The sequence below is a fragment of the Oryctolagus cuniculus genome, chromosome 7 (assembly GCF_051225735.1).
Source record: "Oryctolagus cuniculus isolate XC-2025 breed Fujian yellow rabbit chromosome 7, ASM5122573v1, whole genome shotgun sequence".
NCBI lineage: Eukaryota > Metazoa > Chordata > Mammalia > Lagomorpha > Leporidae > Oryctolagus > Oryctolagus cuniculus.
In genome coordinates this window covers 32,246,254-32,270,497 of record NC_142873.1, presented here as the reverse complement: position 1 = coordinate 32,270,497, position 24,244 = coordinate 32,246,254, and the positions used below count along the sequence as shown (strand labels likewise).

The 24,244-nt window shown below is 46.7% G+C and overlaps 1 protein-coding gene across 7 annotated transcripts in view; it reads right to left on the bottom strand.

The window, feature by feature from the left end:
• Window positions 1-24,244, bottom strand: part of ILDR2 (immunoglobulin like domain containing receptor 2) — a 66,432-nt gene that overhangs the window by 16,805 nt on the left and 25,383 nt on the right. For 3 of the 7 annotated variants that reach the window (XM_051858412.3, XM_051858414.3, XM_051858411.3), the window contains exons 4-6: window positions 8,527-8,583; window positions 5,376-5,522; window positions 4,123-4,299 (exon numbers count right to left, since the gene is read on the bottom strand). The exons of 1 other annotated variant lie outside the window; for it this stretch is intronic. In XM_051858412.3, the coding sequence (XP_051714372.1) occupies window positions 4,123-4,299; window positions 5,376-5,522; window positions 8,527-8,583 (381 nt within the window). The remainder of the gene's footprint in view (window positions 1-4,122; window positions 4,300-5,375; window positions 5,523-8,526; window positions 8,584-24,244) is intronic. 3 more of the 7 variants (XM_051858415.3, XM_051858413.3, XM_089299642.1) reach the window with 3 other exon arrangements.

Here is a 24,244-nt window from a genome sequence, read left to right as displayed (position 1 = left end):
ACAGCTGCCAGATTCCACCCCCAGGGTGACAGCAGCTCAGTTGTGGGAGATGTGATTCTTAAAATTTGCATATCTGTATACATACAGTAGGCCTATATATATAGAGATAGACACACATCCTTATTAATTTTGAAAATGACATTTCACAACCCTACTTGCCTACTCAATTCCTTCACACAAAGGATTAGTGGAGGCCAAGGAGATTGAAATAAAATGAATTAGAGCAAAGAAGAGCAGATGTGGACAGGCCAGGTGGGAGATAATTGCATTAAGTGAGGTGGGAGGTGATGGCAAGAAGGACTAGCATTGCTGCAGCAGCAAGGCAGGAAAGTGTGTGACCGCAAGGTTATTTTGAGTTACAGTCTCAAGGACTTAGTGACAACTGGATGGGGGAAGTGAGGAAGAAGGGACAAGGCTGAGGTCCCCGCTTCTGGTCTGGGCTACTAGGTGGACAAGGAGGCCTTCGGGAGATAAGGAACGCAGAAGCTGGTTGGAGGTGGAAAACCAACAAGATTAATTTGATTTCCTAGGGACAGAGGTGCTTGAGAGGCCTGCAAGATATCCAGGTGTGTGTGTGTGTGTCCACAAGGCAGCAATGGAAACAGTCTCAGAAGCTAAAGAGCAGTGAGAGAATGACCATGAGTCTCCAGTGTATAGGTGATGGCTGGAGCCATGGGAGTAGATAAGATTTCACAGGCAGAGAACTTTGGACAAGATAAGAACAGCAGCATCTGGAGGTACACGGAAGAACACCCAGTAGCATAAATTACAAAGTAAAGTGCTGAGAAAGTCAAGAAAGATGAGGGCGTTGGGATGGCAGCTACTTTTGTGAAATGAGAAGTAAGGACTAAAAGCAAGCAGGCAGTCTTGACGAGGGCTGGTTTGGAGAGTGACGTAAGCAGTCGTAGGATGGAACTTCGGGGAGAGGAAACAGAGACATCACATATTCAGCACTCCTTCAAAGGTTTGGCTTGCAAAGGAGAAAAGGATGAAGGAGCAACACTGGAGGACTGCACGGTTTTTGTAGATTGTTGTTGTACTTAGTGAAAGAGATCAGGGCCTGTTTGGATGCTGAGAGGAAGAGGCACTAAAGACAGGGTGACGACGTGAGGGGGGAATGGAGTGAGGTGCGGCCCTACAGCGCAGAGGACGGGACTTTGGAGAAGCTGAAGGGAATGGATCCAGAGGGGTGTGCGAGGAGACAGACTTCTTTCCCTGCCACAGAGAAGGGCCCAGGTCGCTGCCAGGAAGAATGGGAGAAGGAATCAGGGTGCTTTTTCTCTCTCTCCTATTCAGCAAACAACTGGCTGCACTATACACAGCTCATCAAAGGAGCCTTTTCAACTACAAAGAGTGTTCAAAAGAGTATTGTGTGCCAATGTAATCTGAAAAATTACTGTTGCTAGATGATTACTCTGAAATTGAAGTAGCATATAAATATAAAATAGGCTAAATTTACATTTTTATACATCAGCGTTTCTTAAAGCTTTTAGCATTCTTTAGAGAATCATCTACATAGAATATTGGCCTAAGCCACCCTCCTTAAAGGAGGACTAGACGAGAACCACTAACACTGCCTGCGGGACCATGGTACAGAAATGTGCCCAACAGAGCCACGAAGAACCCAGTTCTGACTCTACCAGCCAACGACATGGGCCCTACTAGCTATGGTCAACACTGCCTACCATCTTTCCTGTTTTCTTCAACATGGCCCTCATTTGTTCACTTCCAAGGTGAACAGTTATTTAAGCCAAAGAGGGGAGTCATAATTAGTTCAGGCCAGTCTAGTTTAGGAATGAGCATGGGCCACAATCCTTGCTGATAAAGCCTCAAGAAGAAGTCTGCCAGATGGGAAAAAAAAAGTTGTCCTCTTGAGAAAAGCAGCACAAGGAGGAAACACACAATGAGTACATTTCATACCCAGACCTGCAGCAGTCAGGGGGGGATCAGAAAGGGAGCCAGCCAAGGGGGACAAAAGATGTGGTCAGGATGACAGAACAAAGATGGAACAAGCAAGGTCCTTCAGTGAGACCACGTGATCTGTCTGCTTAACCAAACCCGAGCCACCCTACCTTGGGATTTTGTGTTATGTGAAATAATGCAATAGTCTATTTTTTCCTCTTATTTTTAAAGGCACTTCTGATTGCAATTGGTTAGTACTGTGGGAAGGGTCCAAAGTCAGTGGACCACAAGAAGCAGAATTGGCAAAAAAAGACTGCATACAGGAGATAGGATGTGTTTCTATAAATAAGGATCATTTTGTTATGGGAATCCACTAAATACAAAGCCAGGGGAAAGGATTCCAGTGAGAAGGAGGTAGGAAGACGATGAGAAAAAGGAGAAAGCAGCAGAATGGAAGTGTGAGATGGGTTTCATTCACGTCTCTCTTGCCCACTCCCTCCTCCAGGGAGATGGACTGTGGCGGCTTTATCTCCCCAGTTCCCTTTGTGTCCTTAATCATTAACTTTTACTTCTCGGTCTGTGACTCATTCTCAGTCTCAGACGTCAGAATTCTACTAATAGTTCCAGGGAGAGAAAAGCACAAATAACAATTACTCATGGAGGAGAGCCACTCCTTCCACAGCCAGGCGTGGGCAGTTCATTAAGAGGGCTAGAGGCCCTTCCCACCCCTCACTGACAGCAGTCCAGATACTTCCAGGGGAGACATGTATGTTTTAACCAACCCTACTGGCTCACCCACATCTAGGGTTTAAAAATCACTTTCTAGGGCCGACTCTGTGGCATAGTAGGTTAAGTATCTGTCTGCAGCACTGACATCCCATATGGGTGCCAATTCGAGTACTGGATGCTCCACTGCCGATCCAGCTCTCTGCTATGGCCTGGGAAAGCAGTAGAAGATGAACCAAGTGCTTAGGCCCCTGCACCCACATGGGAGACCTTGAAGAAGCTCCTGGCTTTGGATCGGTGCAGCTCCAGCCATTGCGACCATTTGGGGAGTGAACTAGCAGATGGAAGACCTTTCTCTCTCTGCCTCTCCCTCTCTCTGTAACTACCTCTTAAATAAATATTTATTAAAAAATTCACTTTCTAAATCTACTATGGGCACAACTCCAGAAAAACTCCACCCTACCTGCCCTTGAACCTCAATGCAACATCCCTGAAGACAGCTGCAAATTCATCATGCTCCAAATAAAACGCATCTTCCCCACCAATTGGCTCTCCCTAACAATTCCCTCATTTCTGTCTCATCTGCACAACTGGACCACTTGGGGTCATCATGGAGCTGAATGTCTCGTTTGTCTCTTACCTCTCAGATTTACCCATACATTTCAACTCCGCTGTCTCCACCAGCATCCCGACACTCACGCTGCAGTCCTGGCCATGTCAGTCACATCTTAGCTGTGGCCTCTGGCTCCATCCTCTGCCATCTCTCTTCTCAGGGGTCTGCCTGCAGCACTCCCACCAAGCCCCAGCTCCTTAGGAAGGGTTTCAGGGCTGTCCCCAGTCTGTCCTTCACCTTCCTCTGACAAGCTGGACACTGCTCACGCTCGCTCCATTCTCCTGGCTCTGGCCTTCACCACACTGGCCTTCCTGTATGTCGTGCTCAGCATCCCCCATCTTCCTCAGTCCTACTTGTTCCTCCAGGGCCAGCTCCCATCTCATCCCCTCCCTGAACCCTCCCTTTGTAACCACTACAACCCTTTCTGCATTGAACTTCAAGTACCAGACCCCTCAGCCTCTAGTTGTCTTTCGAAAGGCCCATTCTCTCTCCCTGGCTAAGTTGTTCCTCTTGCTGGAGAAGCTACACCCTATAATCTGGCTGTCCGTCATGGTATCTAGTACATTCCTGCACCCTAAGTAGGAAGACACAGTCTTTATTAACTGAATGATTAACATTCACAGTGTACCTGGCTCTTTTCCCTATAGTTTTAGTCACTGAAGATCTTGGCAAAAAAAGCAAGGTTCGGCAGTGTCCTGCAGGCCTTGGAAGCCTGGCACACACTCCAAAAAGTAGCTGATACAGCTGGAAGGATCCCTTTTCTGGATGGAGATAACCACTTTCCGAAGATGCATCCCAGAATCGATTGTACCTATCAGCAAAGAACCAGAGCGGGGGCCCAAGAAGAGCACAAGGCAGTGCAGTCTGCAACTACAAATTACCACTGTGGCTGCCTCCAGTGGAGTCACTTGGTGCCAGGGGAGGTGGATGCGGCTTGTCCATCAGCATGCCAGATGAGGGGGCTCCTCCCAAAGGGACAGAGGGGATGGAGTAAGGGCCGGGGACACCGGAGACAGAGGGAGGGTACCCGGCCTTTGCTGCCTTCCCTGCTTCATACACTGTGGAGGGAGATGAAGAGCGAGAGAGATTATGTCGTCCCACCCTCCACAACCCTCATAACAAAAATCCCTGGGGATGTGCCTAAGGGAGCTCCTGATGTGTGTGTGTGTATGTGTGTGTGTGCATCCCAGGGACCAAAGTGATTCCTCAGAGCCACCCTCCCCCACTCCCTTGGATTCCTCCAGATCTGCTGAAAGGCAGTGACATAGGAATTACAGTGTTTAGTACCTGGCATCTGAGCAATTAAGCCGTTCTGGGAGCTGTCACAGCAGCACCGCTGGTGACAGCAGCAGCCTGCTCCTAGCCTCTCCGTGGGGAGGCTGCCTCCGCCCCTTGGCAGGGGGCCTCCCACAGGGGCTGCCCAGGGCTGTTCCCAGGAGTATCTCTTCTAGGGGAGGGAAGCAACCATTGGGTTGTACACGGCCCATGCTCTGGGATACAAAAGCAGAGCAAACGACTCTGCTTCTGGAGACTAATCCTGACAATGCTAAGCATACGTAGTGTGCCTCTCTCTTCCAAGATGTGTCTGGTTTATGGCGGGGGGCAGGCCACATTTCATGGCTGCATGGGCTTGGCCAGTAATGGAAGACTGTGATCCCCAACATGAGGACCAGAGGCCCCGTCCCATCACGTGAGCAAATAAAACTCATCTGTGACATCAAAGGCTGCAGTTTGTATGCTCTGTTCACAGAAAAAATGGGCGGGGGGAGGCGTGGTTCTGCATGGGAGGGGGATGCCCAGAGAAGGCCCCCTTTCCTCCTGAGGAGTGGGCACAGCCTTACTCCACAACCTCACCATCCAGAACCTGCCTGCCCTTCCTTTCATCAGTAGAGTCAATGAGTGTTCCAAATGCATGGGTGACGGGTGTGGATAAAAACATAGAGAAGTGCATGCAGGTGAGGAGCCAGACAAGAATGCTCATCTCTGAAGCCGGGGCTCCCAGCAGGGGAGATCGGCTCAGCTCCTTGGGTGGAAGGGAAGGAGGTGGAGGAAGAACTCGGGGCACACAACTGTCAGATGAAAGGTGGCATTGCTTTTGGTCATTCCACATCTCCCCACTGGGCACATCACTCACAGGCCTGAGGGCAGCAGCAGGAATCTGGGCAGCACGGGCAGCGGACGTAGCAGCAGCAGCTGTGAGGGCAGCACTGGCACCAGCAGATGCCCACCAGCACGAAGAAGAGGAAGACTCCCAGGATCACCAGGCCGACAAACACCCACTCTGCAGGGACACACAAAGAAACGCACATTCGAGATGGCCACCCGCACGGGCAGGGCACACTCTGATGGGTGTCTCCCCTGTGGAAGGAGGAGAGTGTGAGGAGCCTGGAGACATGAATGGGGAAAAGAGCCCCCAAACCCGAGAGGAGCTCAGAGTGAGAAGTGCAAGAGCCCCCCCACCCCACCCCCAGGGCTAGAACATAGCATAGAGGGAAGAAGGTTACCTACACCTCCACTGGGTGTACAGAATGACTGGCACAAAGCAATGAGGGACTGTCAGGTTCTCCTACTGGGGAAAGGGTTTACTTAATTGATTTTAGTGTCAGAATAAGGATGGGACAAGAGTGCAAAGACTCCTTGCTGGGGTGGAGGGTGTAGGGGGACTTTGCCTGCTGGGTTATGCAATGGCTCATTCTATGAATATGTATCATGTTGACCCAAGTTAATCTTGTCTGAAATGGTATAAATTCTGATGAGAAGAAAAAGTCTCTGAGTCTGTATGGCCCAAATGAAGACCATTCTTGGTGGTCCAGGCCCCTTAGGCGTGCGTCTCCTTTCCCTGTTCACTGCCTCTAGAACAGCTTTCCTGGACTCAGCACCAGTGCTGAGACCCAAACCTTTTGCTTATAGCTGGATGACCACCCAGGATTTTTTTTTCCCCCTAGCAAAAACCCAGTCTCAAAGAAGACACTGTTGCTGTCCCCAGAGAATGGGCTTGGTTTGATCACACTCAAGCTGACCACACCAGAGAGCCAGCACAGCCAAAGGCTAAGTGGCTCACAGCTTTGACAAACGGCAAGGCTGACACGTGTATTGATGGGGATGTTTGTTCACCGCTGCTATTTTCACAGCTCTGCCAGAGGCTGAACATGAATTCTATTTCATTTGCCCATCCAAAGGATTAAGAGAAAGGAAACAAATTCCACTTGGCCTAGGTAAAAATGGCCCTCAGGTGACTTATCTGTGATTTTTGCTATTAGGACTTGGCTAACAGACCTGACTTCCCCCAGAGACCTGGGCAGACTGCAGCGAGCCAGGCTTTCCTTTAAGAGAATAGAGTGACTCATTTTGGTTGAAGGCCGCGTAACAAATATCAAGTTTGACACTCAAGTGCAGATTGTTTTTCTTAAATTTTGGCTGTTAGGGGCCGGTGCTGTGGCGTAGCAGGTTAAAGCCGAGCCTACAGCACCAGCACCCCATATGGGTGCCGGTTCTAGTCCTGGTTGCTTCACTTCCAATCCAGCTCCCTGCTAATGTGCCTGGGAAAGCAGTGGAGGATGGCCCAAGTGCTTGGGCCTCTGCACCCACATGGAGACCTGGAAGAAACTCTGGGATCCTGGCTTCAGCTCAGCTCAGTTCCAGCCATTGCAGCCATTTGGGGGGAGAACCAATGATGGAAGACCTCTCTCTCTCTCTCTCTACCTCTCTTTGTAATTATTTCAAATAAAAAAAAAAATCTTAAAAAAATTTTGGCTGTTAAATATCTCTTCAATTAAATGAACATTCAATTGAAAGCAAGACATTTTATATATAAAGAGTTTCGTAATCATGGTGAAATTATTCAACCTTTGTTTAGAAGGCAAACAAGAACAGGGAGAGAAAACAGGCAACATATTCCTGAACGTCCCTCCTCACTTATCCTTCTGAGATTCACTCAAAATAACCAGGTCAGTCTCTTCAGGGAGGGAATGAGAAGGCCTGATGCCCTGCGGGAATGGTCTGGTGAGCATGCACGCTGAAGACAATAGATAGCGGAAAGCCTTGACCCTGGCCTTCACAGTAACATAATCAACAGAATGTAGCCTGAGACAGCTGTGAGTCCTGAGATTTAGATGAGCTGTATGGAGTGGTGCCTACAAAACAATAGAATATTATCTGTGAGAGAATTCTTGGAGTCAAAAGGGAAAGAAATTCAGGCATGTAGGGCCAGATATGAAAAATACAGTAACTTTTTCTTGCATCTGGGAGATAGAACATCTTGTTTGGAGCATTTCAGGGTAGCGTTATTTTGTGTGATGAAGAAATGCTTACAAAGAAATAGCTGTTTGTGTCCTTGGGAGTAACATCAGTAAGAACAATGCCTTCATTTGGGGAAAGACCAGAGGAATTCATGGAAGAATAATTAGCTCAGCTGTGAAAACTGGACATTTCTTACAACTTCAATCGAGCCAAAACCAGTGGCCAGTGATATTGCATAGCTGCTGCTATTAGGCAACTCTCAAGATTCAGGCAGAAGCCCTCCAAAGCCAGATGGGATCACGCCGTTCCCTACTCCTTGAGTATGGACACGTCCTTTCACATGGTTCATCCTTCCTTCTGCCGGAGCCTTCTTTAGTGGTGGACTGAGGTAATGCACTAAACTGACACAGGCTCATGTACACTGGTGTGTTCAACTGAAGCTATGTAGAAAGAGATGTGGACTTGCTGCAGGTGTCCTTGACATATGATCATGAACCTTTAGGGAGTTATGTGCCAATCAAGCTCCTGAAGTTGTATTGCAAAGTAATATGGATCTGTAATTGTGTATTTTTCAAGAGAGGAGAGATGCTTAGTTTGCTTAAGGTTTTTTTTTTTAATGTTTGATAATGTTATAAAAGGCATAGGATAACATGATTGTATAATAATGGGTGAGTAAACACATAAGTAAGGGGAATATGGAAAGCAAGTAAATAGTGACACTGCTAAGAATACTTATGGCTGTCTGGATCCAGCTGAGATATTGAGATCTGGAGACTGCCAAAGAGCCTGCATGCTTGACCCTGAAGGACTTGGTCTCCAGCATCTCAGCCAATTTTAATTATCCTTATTCTTTCAGGGTCTAGTGACAGAAGGGATACCATTTAAAGGCTCTTCCAGTGGGTTTAGTTCATCCTGGAGAAGATCATAGATATATATACACACACAGATGTGCACATAAATTAAACAAGCAGTTAGCCACTAATGCAGAAGCGAGACAGCTGGAATGAGAGCAAACTAAGCAAATAAAGAGTTAAATGACTGAATACCTGGCATAATCTCCACAGCAAAACTGGGCAAGAGATCAGCAAGCAGCCCTGTCCTGCCTAGAAGAGGTGGAAAGAAAAGAAGAAGGAGAGAGGTTACTGCAAAGGAAAACACAGCCTGAAGCCCAGCTCCAATTGGTACCGTCTCCACGTGGGGCCACAGGTCCGTGCTCTTTGTGGTGTGAGAGGCACATCAAGGTTGGGGTCAGTCAAGAGAAGGAGCTTCTTCGGCATTCCTCCCAACAAACTCTGTCTCTGAGGCAGAATTCTCTCTCCAGCTACTTGTAGGAGAAGGAAATCTCTGCTTCAGAGTGACAAACTCCACTCAGACTGACACACACCCTCTCCATTCATTCTTATGTCCTTTTCCATACACTTCATTGGGAAGTTAAACCCATCTGTATCCAAATGTTCCATCTACACTTTCATAGATCAGTACCAGCCCCATGTATGTCCATAGAAAAACTAAAGTACATACTTGGTTTTAACTCAAAAAAAGTTTTTTTTTTTTTAATCTCACTACATGGTTCTATTTATGGCCCAAAGAGATTTCAATGATTAAAATTTTCAAAAGCAAGGAAAAGATAAAGCTGGATTAGAAACACATTCTTCTATACTCCTTTTGGCTTCAGAAATGTTCTGTGCATATGTACATGGTATGGCTTTGCCATATGGCACCCACAGCTGGCACTATATGGACCCAAGTGCCTTCTGCACAATATGGCATAGAAGCTCAAAGATTGGTGTCAGAACAGGTGCCCTCAGGGGATGCTAGAAGCAAGAAGCCATGCAGGAAACAAGATGATGGAACATGAGGGAGGAGAGTAGTCCTTTTTTAAAACTAGTCTTATTTATAGAAGGATGTGCTAAAATGCTTTCACCCTGTTCTCCTAGCAAGGAGATCCTGTTATGAACTTCTAGAAGCCCATGTGCCAGATATGTCTTCCACACCGAAGCCTTGCTAATGAACTAGTTAGTCGCACCAGGAAACAACTGTTCAAACTCCCATCCCTTCAGACTTGCAATGGCAAAAGGTAACTGTAGCAGCTAAACACCTGAATTCTACCCTGTTTAGATGCATGTCGTGCACCTCTACAGCAATGCTGTCTAGTAGAAATATAAGGCAAGCAAAAGGGATCATTTTGGCTTTTCTAGTAATTACATTTTAAAATTAAAAAAAAACAGACAAGACTCATTTAAAACTTTTTTAAAACTTATATCAATATTACCAAAATATTATCATTTCAAGGGCATAGTTACCACATGTTGCTATTGGACAGCCTTGCTCTAGGGATCTATTTCCCTAATACTGATTGGGTTCATAAGGTTTATTGAGGTACACTAGAGACAAGGTTGCTCATGTGTGAGTTTTCCATCTTGAGCTTAGAGGTCACCATTGGTCCCCCTTCCCCATCAAGGCACCTCACACAAAGAAACTCTGATGAAAGTCAAAGAAAAGGAGGCTCCTGCAGGACACTAGGGGAGGCTGCTGGGGACAAAGATACTGGTGACTAGGTGCTCATTTTAGTTTTCCTTGGATCTCTACAACTCTATGAGGCCAGTGTGGCAATGTGTGTCCTGGACACATCTCCCGTGTGGATGGTGTCTCACATTTGGAAAGGTAACTGGGACCAGAGTTTACTCCAAGGGAAGGGGAGTTTGAAGTGGGCGACTTAGGCCAGCTCTGCTGTAGGCATTGGCCATAACATTTTCCCCCTTTCTGCTGACACAGCTCTGCTTCTGGAAGGAACCCTTGAAGAACAAGTGAGAACCAAGTGGGGTAATGGGAAAAGGTGTCCTGAGGGAGACTTCCCAGGCTAGTCCTTGGCCCAAGCCTTCACCAAAGGTTACAAGGTGTCCCTATGGCTCACAGGGTAGGAGTACTCTAGGATCCAGCCATGGATTTGGGGCCAAAGCCCGAGAAAGTTATTAACGGCATGTACTGATCTCTTCTGGAGAGTTCTCAGCACAAATATTAGCAATAGAGCAAGGCAAGGCAATGGACAGCTGCACAAAGATTTGGGAATTTGGGATCTTGAATATATCTTGCAGACCTGTCAATAGCCAATGATCAAAAAATCAGTGTATAATGTCTTTAGCAAGCTGGTTACCAGATACTTACTTAATGGTTGGCTTTCATTGTGTATACTTGTTATGGGTTTCTTTCCCTAATCTGGGAAATTAGTATTGCTAAATATATCTCTTCTTGTATCCAGTAAAGTGAGAAGCCTGTGTTTACTCTCTAGTTCTCAAGCTCACCAATGTTTTAAACTTTTCTGAATGTGCTACAGTCCAGATCTTTAATTGGATTCATAATAGAAATGATACTGACGATATAAGCCACCATTGCATAGGCTCTCTCAGGAGAAATTAGCTATGTGATAATTATGAACCACAAAAAAAGTCCATATATTCGAGGAGGATATGGTACTCATATCTATTATACAGAGCATATTTTGTGGGAAAAACAGTGGACTAGGAGCTAGGGTACTGTGGGCAGCTTTGTCATAATTCACTTAGTGAATACTTCAGGCAAATGTCTTCCTATTTCTAACTTTCGGTTTTCTTATAGTAAAATGAAAGTGTTGAATGAAGCGCTTGCTCTATAAATAGGGATAATGTATGTATATATGTATATAGATAGATAGATAGATAGACACACTTATCTATCTATCTATCTTTGTTTGGCACTGTCCTGGTTTATGCCTGTGGTCTTGGTACAATTTTAGGTGGACCCTTTTCACTCTCAGTGTCTTGGTTTGGGCAGTTAATTATGTGATCAGGCTATCTATATCATTTTTAGCTCTCAAATCGGATGACTTCAGTTATTGGAGTTGTAAACTCAGATGTCTCTAGGGACCAGCAAGGAATGCAGATGGGTACAGTTGGCCAGATGTAATACAAGAGGCAACAGTTGAGGGTGTGGCAAATGGCAGGATTTCTAGGAGGCTGATATTTCTCACTTCTGGCCTCTGCCACTTGTCCCTTGGGAATGTGTTGGTTGCAGGACATCCTATTATACAAGATTCACTAGACCTCACATTGTATGCCAAATCCATTAATTTTAAAATCTGGCAATGAATTAACTTATTTTTATTTATACTTATTTATTTATTTGAAAGGCAGAGAGAGAGAGAAATCTCCCACCCACTGGGTCACTTCTCAAATGCCTGTAACAGCTGGGACTGGGTCAGCCCAAAGCCAAGTGCAGGAAGTTAATCCAGGTCTCCCATGTGGATGGCAGGGACCCAAGCACTTGAGCCATCATCACCTGCTGTCTCCCAGGGTGCACATGAGCAGGAAGCTAAAGTCAGGAGTGGAGCCAGGTCTTAAACTGAGGTACTCCAATGTGCAATGCAGGTGTTCCAACTGGCATCTTAATATTGTACCAAATGCCAGCCCCTGTTTGTTTTTAAAAATACTGGAAAAATCATACAAAGTATGCCTGTGAGTGGTATGGAGCCCAGAGATGATGACTTTGCAACCTTGAAGGATATAAACGCACAGAGATATTTATGGGTGACTAAAACACAAAAGCTGTGTTTTCCCCAGGCTGTCAGATTTCCTTAGTGTTGCTTTGACATTGCTCCTGCACACAGGGTGACGGTGAATATAAGCTGTAGGCACCATGTTCAAATTAAAATTAAAAACAACAGTAGAACACATCAAACTGTTAGCCACCTTATTTCTGGGGAGCTGGAATGAGGCTTTCGTTTTTTCTTTGACTTTCAAACTGTTGTGATAAAAAACATTAAACTAAGGAGAGTGTGTCCTCAGAAATGCGGACAGGAGAGTCACAAGGTCTGTCACTCCGGCAGGAAGACATCCACCCATCAAGCCTCTCCTTCTCCCTGGAGCCACAGCCAACAGCTGAGGCTTCAGAAGAAGGTGAAGGCTTCCCATAATGCACCCGGTGGTGTTGTCCCAGGGTGGCATGAGTGACAGACTCTGGCAGTAAAGTGGGTGAAGTTAAATGTCTCCAGAATTCAGAAGACAGTGGGAGTTTGGGGACAACAGAAAGCACCACTATATCATGTCAACAGCAGAGACAGTGCAAAGCTCTCCAGCTTTTACATCATCATGACTTAAATTTCACTGCCACTAAAGGCATTTTAAAAATTGGATTCACACTGGAATCCTATAGTTCTGAAAATCCTTTTGCTTCCAGCTTCTTCCCTAAAAATTCCTCCAAAATGCTATTGCGGGTTAGAAACGTGCCATCTTTTCTTCTATCACATCTAATGAAGGTCTGATCTTAGTGTGTAGACAATCTCAGTATATACATTCCTGATTTCAGGAGTCCTTTACCACCCCATGTGGTCACTGTTATTCTTGTAGGATTCAGTGTAGGAGTGGCTATTACAGAGTTACTTTAACTTCTGAGGAAAGGCTGCAAATAGAAAGCCATATTTATTCTTTTCAAACCACAGCTCAGTTTTCATGTAAGCACTCAAGAGTTTTCCCCAAACCTTGCAGATTCCATTACTTTTAAGAAATTTCCACATGAATAGATCGAATGAATCAGGCATACTAATAGTTTGTACATGCACAGTTCCATTCCAAACTGTCACAAACTCCAGAGCCAAACACGTTCACACACTTTGGGTTGAATGTTCAGGGTAGAAATATCCACTGTGAATAAAACAGTTTAAATATATATATAATATATATATATATATATATATATAGCCTATATAATTTCCTATTTCAACTGTTTTCTACCACTGCCTCCTTGAAGTTATCCTCATCTGACCTCTCTGTACATATTCCTGGGAACTAGCTCGCTTCTTGAATGTCTCCGATCTCTGCCTCCTTCCCTCCCTCCCTGATTCATTCGTTCATTCATTCAACAAAGAAATGGTATTGTGCCAGGTGGAGACAGAAAGGAACAAGAGATGGGCCTCTGAGAGGCTTAGGTGGTTCACAGTTGAGCCTATGCCCGTGCACCTTGTCCAAGAACATGAGTCTAAGGGCTCAGCTTTAGTTATTTGCTTCCGTGTCAAAAGACCCACTAGAGTCAAAGACTAGGACTAGAGTCCTGCCAAGTCTGTTTGCATCAACCCTCTTTGCATTTTTGACAACAAGTTTCACCCAGTCTTAGGGCTTTTCCCTGGAGAGGTAGTCCCTGCCTGCTTTCCCACTTGTAGTATTCAGAGCATCATCTTTGCACATTTTATAACCAACCATGTCCTGCTGACATGTCCCCAAGCTGCTAGGAGTGATACTCTTTTCTTAGCAGGCCAGGCCCCTCAAGGCAGAATTTCTAAACTGTTTTGTTCACCTCCTTACCATGCACAGACTACAGGGTTCCAACAGAGGTTCTGACTGAGTTCAGTACGAATGTCTCCTCTGGATCTGAACATCTTCATTACAGCACACATCTACCAGCTGCAATGAGCCCTGTATGTGTGCCTTTACCAGCAGGGTGGAAACCCATCTCGGACTATGCACGACATCCCCAGCTCTTCACCCACCCACCAAGATTTTTTTCAGTGTTTCCAGTAGCAAATCCTGATTGTTTGGTAGGCTGGGCTTCTGGTTAGACTTCTGATTCATTGCTCATTATAGTGCCTTCTATCCCAGATGGAAGTAGGCTCAGTAGTAAAAATATGAAGAAACCAGCCGCTCATCCAGCACTGTGCTGTGTACTGCAGAACATTTAGCAGCCCTGGATTTGGGGTTCCATGCCAGGAGTATGCTTCAGTCATTGGAACACCCCCAAATGTCATCTTGCCATGTAAGGGAATGGAAGAACCACCCCATGCCCACACCCTGTGCAAGTTGAAAATCACAGGCTAGGGTATTTTTAAGGAAGTCATTACAAAGATACAATAGATATTAAAAATTCTGATCAAAAACATTGTGTTTGTGGGGCTGGCACTGTGGCATAGCAGGTAAAGCCACCACCTGTAGTGCCAGCATCTCATATTGGTACTGGTGCGAGTCCCGGCTGTTCCACTTCCAACCCAGCTCTCTGCTATGGCCTGGGAAAGCAGAAGATGGTCCAACTCCGTGGGCTCCTGCACCCATGTGGGAGACCTGGAAGAAGCTCCTGGCTCCTGGCTTCAGATCAGCCCAGCTCTGGCCATTGCAACCATCTGGGGAATGAACCAGCAGATGGAAGACCTCTCCCTCTCTGTCTGTCTGCCTCTGCCTCTCTGTTACTCTGCCTTTCAAATAAAATAAATAAATCTTTAAAAAAATTGTGTTTATTTCTACTCTTAAAACTTAAATCCAAGCTCTGATTATTAGCCCAAATCTTCGACGTTCAATGACAGGTGCCTAAGTTCTAGATTTAGGACAAACTGGTTTCCAAATCATAGATCTGGCTACTCAATCAGCCCATGACAACAGGCACACTGTCTACTGCACTAGAACTTGTGAAAAGCTGGGATCACAACATCACCTTCATCCACCAGCAGTTACCACTGCTGGCAGCGTGCTTATTTATCTCCATTCATGTCTTTGAACCTATTAACAGGGAGTCCTCCAGGAGTTTGCCAATGCATTATGCATGTGTCCCCAGCTCCCGTCTGTTAGAGCAATGAGGAGTGCCTTTCTTTCGCACCTCCTTGCAATCCCTGTCTTCTCCCTCCTGTTTAGTGCACATCTCAGCTTCACCTTGTTTCCATGATTTCCTCAGATGCCCTCATCTTCAAGGATGTACCATATCCACCCTCTGTTTGCTCAGCTCCTACTCTTCCAGAATATTTATCTCCCATGTCTCTGGCCCCTTTAAGTGTGAAGATGTTTCTATGGCTATGCTTTTAAGAGTTTGTTTCTATGGCTAGTTGCATTCCCAAATAGATTGGAAATTTCCTAAGGGTACGTACATCCATGTTTTTATTCTATATTCCCATGGCAACCAGGCATTCAATATAGTTTATGACTATCCTTCACAAACATGAATATAGCCTCCCTTTCTTTTACGTATATTTATAAACTATGTATTAAAGCATTTTGTGTGTTTACTTTTTCTCTTTGTGTCTTTTACATTTTAGTTCACTTTAAATGATAGTCTTAGATGAGAGCAATTCTGACAGTGAATCCTCTCCATAAAATGACTGGTATTAGACCATCTGCAATTAACTGTTAATAAATGCTTCAGTCTTTTTGGCAGTGATTATAGGCTTGGCCTGAGGCACTGATTTTTTCTGTTTAACACAGAACATTCCAGAATCAGATTTTTACAGCCAGGAAGGATCACAAAGGTCATCTAGTCCATATCCTACCACATGCTTTCAGGAACCAAAGGCTCAGAGCTATTGAGAATCTTACCCAGGGGCCGATGCTGTGGCGTAGCAGGTTAAGCTTTTGCCTGAGACACTGGCATCTGATATGGGCACCAGTTTGTGTCCTGGCTGCTCGTCTTCTGATCCAGATCCCTGCTAATGGGCTGGGAAGGCAGCAGAAGATGGCCCAAGTGCTTGGGCCCCTGTATGCACCTGGGAGACCTGGAAGAAACTCCTGGTTCCTGGCTCTTGTGGCCATCTGAGGATGGCAGATCCCTCTCTGTGTCTCTCCCTCTCTATCTGCAACTCTGTCTTTCAAATAAATACATATTAAAAAAACAATCTTGGGGCCAGCATTGTGGTATATCAGATAAAGCTGCCACCTGTGATGCCAGCATCCCATGTGGGTGCCGGTTCATGTCCTGGCTGCTCCTCTTCCAATCCAGCTCTCTGATAATGGCCTGGGAAAGCAGTAGCAGATGGCCCAAGTGCTTGGGAGAACCATGAAAAGAAGCTCCTGGCTCCTGGCTCTGGCCTGGCCCCAGCCAATGTGGCCAGCTGGGGAGTGAACCAGTGGATGGAAGATCTCTCAATGTCTCTCCTTCTCTCTCTGTAACTCTAACTTTCAAATAAATAAATAAATCCTTTAAAAAAAAAAAAAGAAAGAAAAATCTTAACCAAAGTCCTAGAGCTGACTAATAGCAAGGAAGAGAACTGGGGTCTACTCATTTCTATTCCATTTCTATTCTATTTTCTTTTCTTTTTTTTTTTTAAAGACATATTTATTTATTTGAAAGTCAGAGTTACACAGAAAGAGAAGGAAAGTCAGAGAGGTCTTCCATCTGCTGGTTCACTCCCCAATTGGCCGCAACAGCCAGAGCTGCGCTGATCCAAAGCCAGGAGCCAGGAGCTTCTTCTGGGTCGCCCACGTGGGTGCAGGGGCCCAAGGACTTGGGTATCTTCTACTGCTTTCCCAGGCCATAGCGGAGAGCTGGATCAGAAGTGGAGAAGCCAGGACTTGAATCAGCGCCTATATGGGATGCCAGCACTGCAGGCGGCAGCTTTACCTGCTACGCCACAACACCAGCCCCTCCACTATTTTCTTCTCCCAGGATCTCACTGCCTCTCAACATTTGCATATCCTTAATCCAGAAATCTGCAGTTGTCTTCTAGTCTCCTATGATTTAGTGAGCCATCCTGAAATTTGTGTTTGTGGCATTAACACTCTACATATGTAATTAAAAGTATAATTTTTGGATGTGGGAAGTATGGGAGACTTGACATTCTCAGCACCTTTAAAAGCCGCAACTGGAAAGCATTACCAAATGTATCCTTGAAAGGCATTCACATACTGCTACAAAAGAAGAAACAATAATGAAAATGATTGCAAAGTAGTTTGCCTTTTGCAAAGCGCTACAGAGATCCAACCCTCAGACTCAGAGAGTATATACATGCAGAATACACACTGGGCCTGAGACCAAATGCAAAGGACAAGCTGGGCTGGACTCAGAAGTGATGCAGAGGGGGCTGGGGGCCCTGGAAGGTGGACATTGAGTTTAGGGGGCCTAGTGTGACATCTTGTATGCACTGCGCTCCATCCACCAGACTGGCACAAAGATACCAACAAAGGCTACTTTCCTTAAAGTAAAAAGACTTTGGTGGTCTGGGGGGGGGGGGGGGGGGGCTCAGGTAGCACACCCGGAGGGGCTCACAGCTTGGCAGGTCTTGGACCTTGTACTGCCCCCCAACCATGGCTCGGACCCCAATCGTTTGCCTGAGCCATCTCATCAGAACCACCCCACAGTCCCCAGGACAGCTCCAGTGTGAGCGCGAACCTGCACACTTGAATAGCAGCAGCTGGCCAGGGAGGAAAATGTCTCCAGACCGGCTTTCAGGGGCGGCCCTTCTTTCTCTCCTGGGGCTGAGCCGCCGGCCCGAAGGCCTCCTCCCCCTGCCCAGGCGGGCGCGGGTGCCGCCGCCACTGCCGACAATGGGCGCGGGGCTGACCCAGCGGCTGTAACCACGGCAACCGCAGCGGGCAGGAATGCACGCTAATTGCAGGCCGAGGTCCTCCCACGGCGAGGAGCAACAAGTGAGGCAGGCCGACGAGGCGAGCAGAAGGCTGTGGGGCGGAGGGGATGCGCTGCGACTCGGCGGCAGGAATGGCGCTTGCAAGACCTCAGGGGTGCTCCTAACGCAGGGCAGCGAACAGCCGCCACCAACGTCCTGCACGAGGTTCAGAAATCTTGGGGCGAATGTTCCAGTGGAGTACTATCACATCAAACCACTCTCTCTTTGCTGGGCCCCTTTGTGCTCGGTGTCAAGTTGATGGATGGAGACCCATGTGTGCCTTTCTAGGTCCCCATGAATGAAAGGCCAGCCAGCAGGCAGGGTTTAGCCTGTGCAGGGGAGCTGAGGCTAAGGTGCCCTCAAGCCTTCTGGGTTTCCTGTTCCATCAACAGGAGTCTCTACAAGGTGTCCATCATCTCCATAAAAATGGGTGACCACCACACTAGAGTGCCTGGACAGCGTCAGTCCACTCCCACTGTCTTGCCATGCATTATTAAAAGTTCCTCCCTCTCTCCACTTCACTCTCAAGAGTGCTCTAATTTGGACAATCGATCATAATGTTATCCTACCTGGAGACTTCCCACGTCCACCCAGATCCAAATCCAAGTCTTAGATGTTCCCCAAACCAGCCTTCATCGGATGGTCTGTGCGACCTCATGCTTGTATTTAGTTTACCCAGTAAACACCCTGTAATTAACTAAGAGCCATCCACTGAGAAATGGGGCTTCCAACAGCAACCAGAACATAACAACCAAAGACAGCGTACTGGGACAGAATGCCCTCAAATCCACCAGCAGGAAGATTGCCACAGGGCTGATTAGGGTCACCCGCAGCAAGACACAGCATGTGTCATTGAGAAAATGCGAGTTTATTAGTAACGGGATTCCAATTCACAGATGGCCCGTGAAAGCCTCTGCCTATGGAATGGGTGGTAGGAAAATCAGCTGTTTAGTGGGAGTCCCTGGCACACAGAATTTCCTGGAGAGGGTTCCCTCACATTAGGAATGACACGCTGGCAACGAGATGTGCAGAACGGGAAGAGGTGGGAGAAGAGAACTTCCATGTCACTGTCATACCCCCTCCTCCACTTCCACAGCTAAGACAACGGAGGCTCGCGGACACCCACTGGCCCAAGGTCATGTTGTTTCTCTGAGCCAGGGTTCTCTGACCCCAAGGTCTCTGCTGTTCACAGCAGACTTTACTCAGGAGTAAGATGGACTTTTGGTCAACATCAGGATTTCACAAGCTCAGCACTATTGACATTTGGAGCTGGGTAGTTCCTTGCATGGGAGGGCTGTCCTGTGTTTTTGCATGATGGTTAGCCAACTCCTGGTTTGTGCCTATTCCATGCTGCAGCATGCTGTGAGTTGTGACAGCCAAAAACAGGTAGCTAAACATTGCCAAATGCCTGCTGGGAGGCAAAGTCACGCCCTCTTGAGAATCAGTGAACCAGATACTTAATATCCAGATACACTCTTAATCTTTTCTTACATTGCTCTCTAAGGGCTTCAGAAATATAACTTCTATTTTCACAAAAAGACATTAATTTTATAGAGGGTAGACAGAATCACTTATGCATTTTGTTTATTGATGGTGTTGGGGATTCAATATGCGAAAAATATTAAATTTACGTGTAATTCATACTGGAAGCAGAACTGACTCCATTCCACGAAGCCGATCAAGGAGCAAGACTGAGATTACGCAGGAGAGCTCTGAAGGTCAAAGTCGAATTCCTGCCAAGAGTGAAAGGCATGACCCACGTCTCTGGACACAATCTCCAATCTGCTGCTCAAGCAGTAGAATGCTGGCTGTGGTCAGGTAGTAACCAGAATCAGGTGCTAGCTGATGCCTGCTCAACTTTTCTGGCTCTTTTTTTCTTTTCTCCCTTCAACATATTTCTCTTGCTTCTTTCTACATGTCTACAGGGACATGTAGGTAAGGTCAGGGCAGAGGGGACCAGGGCAGAGGAGAGTGCTGGGAGACAAAGCAGTGGAGCTGAAGCGGAGAAGTCCACTCCTCCTTTGTCTTCTGCCTCTGCTTTCATGGGAGCCTGTAGGGTTGTCTCAGCCCTTTTGGAAACCTGAAGGCACAGGTGTCTGCTGCAGATGGGAAAATTCTGCCCTCCGGGGGACATCAGCCCCACTTTAAGTCTTTTCATACGGGGCCAGCTCATTGGGAGCATAATCCAGTGTACAAAGGAAACTGTGGGCAAGAGCTCAAATCAGAAGATGTTCCAAAGGACTGGCTTCCAGATATATGGCTGGAGTGTGGCTCTGTCATTAGTTCTCTCTCCCTCTGTGCAGGAGTAAACTTTTTCTGTCTTCTCTTCCAATTCTTTCCCCCTCTGCCTCTGTTTGTAAATTTTCCAGAGAAACAGCAGCAGCCACTCTCTGAGATCAAAGTTTTCACAGGCAACAAAGACCTCCAAGGAGGCTGTTGCCATGGGAACTCTGGGAGCTGAGGCCCTTTTAATCGGCAAATCTCCTTGGTTAGCAGCACTGGGCTGGGGCTGGCACAGGGGATGAGAAGGGGGAGGGGCGGCCTTGGCAACAAGTAGCCTTTCTGAACAGCCTGAACAAAAGTCACCGGGGAGGGAGGTGGACAAGATTCAAATTGAGGCAGCAGGAATCCAGGGACGGGTGCTTGGGCATTTCCGCCTCAGGAAACCATCAAACATCCCTGGTCAATCGCAAACTCCAAGGTGTACCCTCCTGAGAACTCACTGATTTCCCCCCCTTTTTTTTTTAACAATTTTTTTTAAGGTGCAAGAACACACAGAGAGAAAGACAGAGAGAGACAGAAAGAGAGATCTTTCATCCACTGGTTCACTCCCCACATGGCCACAACAGCCAGGGTTGGGCCAGGCCAAAGCCTGGTGGAGCCAGGCCCTCCATCCGGGTCTCTGACATGGGTGCCAGGAACCCCAGCGCTTGGACCATCTTCTGCTGCCTTCCCTCGCACAATAGCAGGAAGCTGGAGCAGAAGCAGAGCAGCTGGGACTCACGTAGCACTTTGGTAGCGGATGCTGGGGTCTCAAGCTGGTATCTCAAATCTGCCCAAACCTTTTGCACCACAACACTAGCCCCACACTGATTTCTTCTTAGGTTCTTCATTGCTTTTCATGGTAATGGGCAACAAAGTTTATTTGATACTGGAATAACAATTTCAGGTACGGTATGTGAACAGAGTGATGAGAAAATTAAAAGAAGCTATGCTTGCCTGTCCCTTCTTCAACTGTCTAGATAACATGCACACTTCCAGGGTAAGTCACAGGAGGTGATGGAAGAAAAAAAAATAGAAGCATGACGGGAAAACAAAGGTAATGCTGTGGCATTACATTCCCAGGGAAAAATCAATCCTAAATTAGTGCCTACTCACAGGGACCTGCTGGGAGCATGCCTATTTCTGGCCTCTTAGATTAGCATTGCATTTGGCTCAGAAAGATGGAGAAACTGATCATGAATTCCACAAAATGTTCACTGTGTGTTTTTGCCTGCCTGGCATTCTCCCCCTCCGTTTGGAAACAACTGCCCGATTTTCCTGCAGGCAGCCGCTGCTTTCCCTCTCTCCTGTGCGTTTACACGGTTCAGTGGTGCAGCCAGCAGGTTCCTCCCCAGACATAGAGGCCACCTCCCCAAACAGGACTTCTGCTGAAACCCTGCAGGGGGCCCTTTAGCCCCCTGAAAAGAGACCAGGAAGGCTGGGCCTCCTGGGGGACCACCTCTGCCCCTGCTGGAGAGAGCTCACCAGAAAATGAAGCAAACACAGAGAGGTCAGAGCCAGGAGGCAGGGATCAGAAAAGATCCTTCAACACAAAATCTGAACACTGATCCAGCCAAGCGAGGCCCACCCGGGTTTATCCATCAGTGTTTGGGGTCGGAAATCTTTTTTCTGCCAAGGGCCATTTTGGGTCTTTATAACATCATTTGCAAGTCACACAAACTTATCAAGTTAAAAATTAGCCTGCTATAGATTTGTTGCATGTCAGATTCTACCTGCAACTGCCACAGCAGGGCCAGACCCAATGATTTCATGGGTCCTACACAGCCCATGTGCCGGAAGTCCCCCACCCCTGTCGCCCTGAGCCAGTGCAGCCTCTCTCCCTTGTAACCAAAAAAGTTGTGAAAAATATAATAGTTAGCTTCATACAGTGAGATTTTAGAAGATATTTTCTTTTGATGTACTTTTCTGTTTTATACAAGAAGCATAGATTCTTTTTCTTTTTTTTTCTAAAACAGAAACCATATTAAAACCAAGCAGCAGTACAATATTTGAGGCATCACCTATGTAGTCTATTTAAAGTCAGAATCACAGGAAGACTCTGAAAATCCTTCTTGTTTATCTGAATTTCCCAGGTGAGAGAACCTGGTCCACAATAAAAGATCATCAGAGGGACCGGTGCTGTGGCACAGTAGGTTAATCCTCCGCCTGCAGTGCCGGCATCCCATATGGGCGCGTGTTCTAGTCCAGGCTGCTCCACCTCCGATCCATCTCTCTGCTATGGCCTGGGAAAGCAGGGGAGGATGGCCCAAGTCCTTGGGCCCCTGCACCCATGTGGGAGACCTGCAGGAGGCTCCTGGCTCCTGATTGGTGCAGCTCTGGCCATTGTGGCCATGGGGAGTGAACCAGTGGATGGAAGACTCCTCTCTGTCTCTCTCTCTGCCTTTCCTTTTCTCTCTGTGTAACTCTGACTTTCAAATAAATAAATAAATATTTTTAAAAAAAGCTCATCAGAGCAGGGGTTTCTATAATTTCCCTCCATGACCAATAACTGCCGGAAGTTGTTATTTGTCGTTAGGAATGTCTTCCTTAGTTTGAAAATCAACACCCTTTGCTCATGTCCTGTTATTCTATTCTCAGGCAGCAGTGTTCACCCACGTCCACTGGGGCCCTTGCCACCTTTTCTACTTAAAGGCCCTTATCCAACAAACCACCACCCCATGGGACAGCAGAAAGGAAGGGTCAGGCCCTCACATTGTATGTGGAAAGAAGTAGGAACCAGGCTGGCTGCTTTTCGATTTTAGAATAATAACATCCCTGCTTGAGCCTCCCTGGAACGGTGAAGTCCTCTTCCTGCCAGCTGGAGCTGCCCCAGGGAACTGTATCCCTATGCAAACAGTGGCCTGGATCCAGGTTATAAACAGCCTGTCCTTACCACTGATGCTGCACCAATGTCGAATCTCAGGGTGGCAGATTTCTGGACACCCCCACTTTCTGTCACTGTCTGCTGGTGTGGCCCCATGATCCCAAGTGGCTGTCTAAATATTTCTAAGGTAGCTGTCACTGTCATCTTAAAGCACCCAAAACACTGTGCGCATTTCTCAAGTTCGAAATGACTTTACCTGCTGAGTCATCACAGAGGCACTCAAGGATGCTCCGTATAGCTTTCAGGTTCAATGTTGAATCAGTGGTTGTCCTCCTCCCATTTCTATGAATCACATGTCTTTGGATATATCTGCAACTTCTGCAAGAAGCATCCATAGCGAGTTGTGGATGGTTCAGATGTTTGGGGTGGAAGTAGGGGTGACTCATGCTCGGTGAGGAGGTATTCAATCTACACAGAACAACTATGCCTTTGAAGTGAGAGCTGAGGTCAGTGGCTGCAGGCAGTTTCACCAAGAAATAAAGTGAAATATTGAAGCAAACCTGGAGCAAGTAAAAATCATTACCTCTGGCCCCAGGAAGCAGCCACATTTTTTTTTAAAGGCCTATTTTATACCTTCTTAATACAGGCAGGTTATAAAAGTAGACGAAGCTGGGAATCAAAATGGTTAGGTTTGCTCATCACCACTTTCTTTCATGGGATAACAGTCCTAAGACATAGGCTTTTAGTTTCATTTGGAAAATAGTGCCTGTTCTTAGAAGATTAATGAAGAAAAATTTTGTGAATTACTACTCATTATCGGTGCACATTAATAGTAGCAGTAGACACAGTAATGGCATCACTTTGGTGGATATTGACTGTCTTTTGCTATGCCATGTCTAGTCTTCCTTTTTTGTGAGAGTGTCCTAACTTATTTTGAGGAATTAATTCTTTTCTGTATCTTGATTAGCTCTTCACCAAGAGCCCTTGATCTCCCAAGGCTAAGCAGTGGACAAGTTAGCCAACTTGGCAGTGACTAAACTAGGACATTTATTTGACAGGCAGAGTTAGAAAGAGAGTGCGAGTGAGCGCGCTTCCATCCACTGGTTTGTTCCCCCAAACAGCCACAACAGCCAGGGCTGTGCCAGGTTAAAGCCAGGAGCCCAGAGCTTCTTCTGGGTCTCCCATGGGAGTGCAGGGGCCTAAGCACTTGGGCCATGTTCTGCTGCTTTCCCAGTTGCATTAGCAGGGAGCTGGGTTGGAAGTAGAACAGCCCAGTCTCGAACTGGCAGCTATATGGGATGCCGGCATCACAGGTGGTGGTTTAACCTGCTGT